At 44.8% G+C, this 6342-nt stretch overlaps 1 protein-coding gene and 1 pseudogene across 1 annotated transcript; both read right to left on the reverse strand.

Annotated features, from left to right (window-relative positions):
• Nucleotides 1–4471: 4471 nt before the first annotated feature.
• On the reverse strand, nt 4472–5408 carry LOC120844069 (annotated as a pseudogene).
• A 60-nt stretch (nt 5409–5468) lies between these two features.
• LOC120844070 lies at nt 5469–5816 on the reverse strand. Its single transcript, XM_040215671.1, has one exon. The coding sequence runs from the start codon at nt 5814–5816 to the stop codon at nt 5469–5471; it is 348 nt and encodes a 115-aa protein (XP_040071605.1).
• Between the last annotated feature and the right edge of the window lie 526 nt (nt 5817–6342).

The following is a 6342-nucleotide window of genomic DNA, read 5'->3' on the forward strand; positions in this document are numbered from 1 at the left end:
CAGAACGTTCAAACTCCGCCAAAATGTAACCCTAGCGGTCCAAGCAAGATGCCAAAGTTTCAGAACATGAGCTTACCTGGGGATCAAAAGATAAAAGAAAAAAAACGAGAAATCTCTACGGGGAGGCTCCGACCACGGAGTTTCTCTCGGTGGGCTTTCTTTGGAGGGACCCCGTTGCGTGAAAAAATCTGCCTCGGAAGAAAGTTGGTGAAGAGAAGTGAGCTTAACCAAAGAAGGGAATGTTTGCACGCTGAACCCGCACAGCGCGCTTGTTTGTCCCGGGTTCAGTCGTTGCTCAAAGCGCTCCAAGAACCTCTTGACCCTGGCTCGCTATGTCTTGTATCGATGCGCTCAAGTTCTTTTGTGTGTGTGTGTGCGTCTCTGTGTGTGTGTGTGTTTAACTTGTACCTTGTTTGCTGGCCTGGCAAGCGCGCTGATGGACTGTTTTTTTGTTTTATTTTGTATGCTCGATAGTTATATTTTGCATACAATTTTGGGAATCAGTTGGCGACGGAGCGGAGTGGCATGGTTTCAGTTTCGATCGAACCGCTGTTGTCTCCGCTTGCGCAACGAAGCACGTGCAGCTGCAAGCCTGCTGAAGTTGCCCTTACGTGCATGCGAACATGGTTGTACAAAAGAAGCACCAGTCGGGACGCTTGCAATCCATTGTTTTACGTTTGCTTACTTTCGACGAAAATCTGACACGTTGGGAACCAGTAAAATGGTGGCAAGCGGTTTTTCGGAATTCCTCGGCAATGCCTACAGCACTGTACTCTTCTGGGATCTCTCAGCAGTAAAAAAGCAGCGAGTTTTGTCACAACACGTCACGTCAAAACACAACACAGCACAAAGTGCCCTTCGTTTGTACAGCACTTAAAACAAATATTTTCTTATTACTCTAACAATATCTGCTCTAAAAGCCACTTTTGCTGCTCCGAAACACAGTCTTGGCTGCTCCAAAAAAACACTTTTGCTGCTCCAAAACACTGTTTCGGTTGCTCCAAAGGCCACATTTGCTGCTCCAAAACACTGTTCTGTCTGCTCCAAAAGGTGCTCCAAAATGGCTTAGGCCTCACATCACTGTTATGGAACAGAATTGCTTTTCTTTTTTGCAAAACTTAATGTATACTGAGTATTGTTAGCTTGGAAAGGTAACTGAATACCAGTATCGTTACTTTTCAAAATGAACTAACATTACTTTTACGTTAGATTTGCGTTACTCAGCATGTACGCCATCTGTACAAACTCTGGCAACATACATGCCATCTATGCAAACTCCAAGAAGAATACACGGTTGAATTTTAACGTTCATGTTTTACTTTTTGACAAATATTTACATTTACAATATTACAATATTTGCAATATTTGCAATTTACAATGTTTGCAGTTATGGCTGGTCATCTCGGCTCGCCGTTTTGCTAATGCAAGATGGTACCTGCAGTCGCTCGACCAAAGAACTAGATGGAACCTCGGCTTCCAATTGTCGAACATCTGGTGTACTTGTGTGAAACTTTCGCTGATCTTGTCTAGGGAAAAGCTGTTTGCATAAAACACATGGCTTTAATGAAATTGAAGTGTAAAAAAGTTACTTGAAAGGCATTGGGAATAACCTGGTGAAGTATAAATATTCAAATTTCGGTATTGTTTCCATGATAAAACGCTCGTCCCTCTTTACAAGGATGGACTTTGATGCTTTGGGGGGCTATACACATAGAAGATAGCTAAAAGATAGCCTTCTTGAGATTCAGGACAAATAGGTGATCCTGCATTTGTGTGTGGTGTGGTGGCTCCAGCGAAAACTCACTGTCGGTGTTAGTGAGGCAGGCCACATTGCAGACTCCTGCTTCACAGTCCAAAATGGGGCGGTTCTTGTGGAATGGTGGACATTTGAGTTCAGTGAGGACAGTTTCCCTGCTTGCTTGTATAAGGCTGTCTGGGCTACAGCAGCAGAGCCAGGGCTGTTGGGGCATGATAACAAGTCCTGTCTGAAACAGTAAACTATAAATATCTTGCTGCAGTGAGAGTCCAAGATTATTGTGAACACGAAAATCCCTTGCCTAAAAAACTGTTGTGCACAGTTTACCCTGCAGCTCCTTCCTCGCTGTTGGCTCTGTCTAGATACCTGCATGTATGCATACAAGGTAGGGCAGAATGCAAGATAATGTATGAACAGATTATCTACAAATCTTTGCCTCTACACATTTACTGTGATGTCATCATGCAGCATATTGCCAAAGTTCAAATTGAGTTTATGCTAATTACCATACTGGACAGCTTTGTTTGTGAAGCGCTTGGGTCTGCACAGGCCCGGGGCTAGAGCATTGAAGTTGCCTCTTGTCCGGATCGCATTCGCGGCCGTGCTCGAGATGCGCATGCGGTGCTTTTCATGCCACCTGAATGCATTAACCATACAGAAAGCAGAGCAGACAAAAGCTCTTCCCACCACCCAAGCAAAGCCAACAACCATTTTGCACCTTTTTTCACATGCTGTAAGTGATAGTACATTCAAAGGATTACAAGGCGCAATAATGTTCCGAGACTAGTTTTGTAGTAGGGTAATTCAAGTGGTAGTTTTGTAGCATGGTAATTCACACACAGTTATCAATAGCATGGTAATTCACACGCAGTTGCCAATAGCATGGTTCTTCATGTGTTGTTATGACTAAGGTCATCATTCTAGGAGCACTTGAAACTGTACTGTACGTCTTTTTGCAACCACCGGCAATAGCACGTGGGTTATTTAAGCATGGGCTGCAATGAGAGTGGAGAGAGCATCAATTCTGCATCAGACTCGGCAAATCTTGAATAGCAACCTGTAAAATGATGCAGCACGCTTGGCAAAAAAGCAGCAGGTCGTGCGGGGTGTTTTGAATGACTTCAAGAATGGCTGAATATCACTGGAAGACGAAAAGAGGTTGGTGATGGTCGCCCTAGATCTCCTCATCTTCCAGTGATGTTCTACCATTCTCGAAGTGCAAGAGCCACTCAAGGTACCTCGCACAACTAATTTTTTTGCCAAGCCTGCGAAATTATTTTAAAGGTTGCTGCGTCAGCTCTGTCCAATCAGACGCAGAATTAGTTCTTGCCCTATGCTCTCATTGCAGTTCAGGCCGAAAGCGCAGAGGTGTAGCACAGTTCTAAATGTTCCCAAAACGATACCCTTTGGCACATGAAGGTCCCTGCCTTCGACAGGTGCGCACGCATCGCCATACTTTCTTCTATTTTTGCATTACAAAATTAGTCTTAGAATATTTTTATCGGACTTTGTAATACTTTAACTACGCAAGAACAAACATTTGGTCTTCACGAGCCACTTCACTGCAGAATAATTTGCGATGCATTTTTTGTGATGTTATTTTTTTGTATAATTATTGAAACTTGGGTCATCATGATATGTTAGTTGATCTGAATAGAGCGTGCTTTACAGTGGCAACTATAAGCACTTGGTAAATACTCATAATACTCATTCACAGTCCTGCAACGGGATAGAGAGAAGGTGCAATGCTTCAAACAGGTTCATGCCACATGCAGATGCTACGTGCCAGTGAGAAGTAGAAAGGTTAAAGAGCAACATAGTTAATACAGGCAATGCAAACGGGCAACTTTGAAAGGTGTTAAGGGTTGAAGGACCAGTTATGTTAAATGTTGCTAAATTTGGCCGCAGTCTCTGCAATGCAGGATACAGTGCAAGCAGAAACATGCCATAGATTTGTTGACTGGCCCATTGTATCCACTGCCAAGTCCTCGACATCGCAGAGGAGCATGATGTTGGCGACATACTGCTCCTGCAATTCATTGCCAAGCGTTGACAGAAAGTTGAGAGCTTTAATAGACACGCTGAGGCCTGTGGAGCACGCAGTCATGTGGTGGTAGACCTCGTGAGGCCCCTTCATGGCAGCGAGGATCCCCACAAGCCTTGCCTTGTCCACAGACAGGGACAGCCTGGCAACCATGTCATCCAGGACTTTTCTGCGTATTAAATCATCAGCCCTCCTGCTATAAAGTTTAAGGATCTCCATTAAGGGGCCCTGGATTTCAGGATAGCGTTCGAGCATAATTGATGGCGACGCTGGTCGAATACCAGGGCATGAGGTTGATGGACTTGAAAGAAAAATAAAGGTTTTATACTAGCTCTCTGTCTAGCCGAACATTTTCATTACAATTATAGTCAAGTGATGCAGGGCCATTTACACAAGAATAAGCCAATGCTGAATTCTTGATTTTGCAATCTTCCTTCATCTCCAAGGGACAATTTAACCCTTTGTTAGGCAGGACTATTTTTCAGTCCTGGATTTTACAGGTCACAAATAACCTTATATGCAAATAAAGGAACATATCTACATTGATTCCAGAAAAATTTATCGAACGGTTCTCGAGAAAAAAGTGGTACAAATGTGTACTGCTGGAGTCGTCACGAGAAATGAAAAGTGGTACAAATTCATACCGCTGTCTTGCAACTGGTGTTAAGCCTTCAGTGGTGAAATGCTTGAAAGCACCTGACACACGGGCACTTGGCACTTTTGACACACGTAGCTTGTGCGGACCCGTTTCTTCGATGTCGAGCACCAGCTGCATCGCCTTCATGTTGTGCAACGCTGGGGGGTGTGGTCTTGTCCAAGGAATCTGATTTCCTTAGGAACTCCGACCATCTGTTGGCCAGTTGCAGCTCTATTCTTTTTGGTCTTGTGTGCAGTCATCGCCTGGCTGCACCTGGACACTTGACCATTGATGAGCCTACTTCCAAGACAGAGACAAAACCACTGGTATGTGGTATCCGGATGAGCGGAAAATTGCAAAAAGGCGTTCACCACTGCCACGTCGAACAGGTAGTAGAAGATTCTGTGCCACCACGTTTTGGGGCGGTGATCAGCTGGATATGCACTGCTTTCCTGTTCGAACCGATTTACACCTCCAACCCAGGCATTGTAGTAAGAAAGCGCCTTAGGGCAGGTTACGCCAATAGTGGCTCCACTTGAAAGCTTCCTGTTGACCTCGATAGCTTCCTCTGGGTTGTGGAAGTTCGACGTGGCATGGATGTTTTTGTTATCCTTCCACTGATAGGCTGTTACAGGTCCTCTTGACTGCCAGATGTGCTCGCCTTTCTTGAGCTTGTTGTCCTTCTTTATTTCAGCAGGCAGGTCTTTTCTGTTCGAACGCACGGTGCTGGCTGCGAAAATACCCCTTTCCGCGAGGTTTTTCATTAGTCGTGTTGTTGTAAAATAGTTATCAAAATACAGCTGTGCGCCTTCTTGGACATTCTCGCCAAGTGATAAAACAACATGCTCTCCCAGGGTCCTCTCGGCAGGCCGGCTTCCGTCTTTTCCTTTGTAGATCTGAAACTGCACGAGGTATTTGGTGTCAGAATCAGCCAGGCACCATACTTTGTAGCAACATTTTATGGGCTTCATTGGTAAGTACTGCTTCAGAGCAAATCTTCCCTTGAAAAGTATCCTACTTTCACCCACTGACTAGTGGGAGGAAGCTGTGTGGTTCTGTGTGAAGCGCTCATCCAGGGCTGTGACCAAAGGGCGAATTTTTCCCAAGCAATAGCCATCCTCTCCCTTCTTCTTCTGTTCCAATTTGTCACTGAGGTGAATGTAGTTCAAGACTGCCTGAAACCACTTGAAGCTCATTACATTGGATATCTTGGGTACATTAAAGAATGAGTCGCTGCTCCAGTACAGGTAGAAATGGTGACTCGGATTGACAATCATCAAGAGAAGCATTCCAAGGAAGACTTTCAATTCATCTTTGGAAAGATTGTACCACCCTGGCTTGTTTGTCTGGTAAACGTCCCTGTTCGTCTCCGTAACCATGTTCAGTACGGCATCGTCAAAGTAGAGACCAAAAGCTTCACTTGTTGTTTTGGGAGGGTCAGTTGAGTGCTGTGCATTCCAATTTTTTGGTTGCCCAACAATGTTGGTCGGAAGGTTTGTGGGCCAGGCTTCTGAGGAAATGCCTTCCTCATCATTCTTATCAGTCAGCAATGCTAGCTAGTCCTTTTTTTTCTTTCTTTCTTTTTTTTTTTTCTTCATTGGTACTATGCTTTGCGTTTCGAATTAGTGCTACATGAAGGTGTCAAAGGTTCGGGCTCTAGCTCCTCCTCGGCCGCCAAATCCGAATGGAAATCATCATTGCTTGAACTGTCACCATCGTCTTCACTCGAGCATGGATTCTCAGGCAGGCTGAAAAGCAGATCAACAGCTTCTTGTGTGAGCCTCCGGCCTGAAAAATGTATGGTGCAAACCAGGCTCCCGGACGAACCATGCCGCAGTGGCGTTGGGCTTCGTAGACAGAGCCCTTATCTAGCTAGAGCTCATGCTTTTTTTCTTTTACGGCAGC

The sequence above is a fragment of the Ixodes scapularis genome, unplaced genomic scaffold, assembly GCF_016920785.2.
Source record: "Ixodes scapularis isolate PalLabHiFi unplaced genomic scaffold, ASM1692078v2 PGA_scaffold2__306_contigs__length_199485367, whole genome shotgun sequence".
NCBI classification, from domain to species: Eukaryota; Metazoa; Arthropoda; class Arachnida; order Ixodida; family Ixodidae; genus Ixodes; species Ixodes scapularis.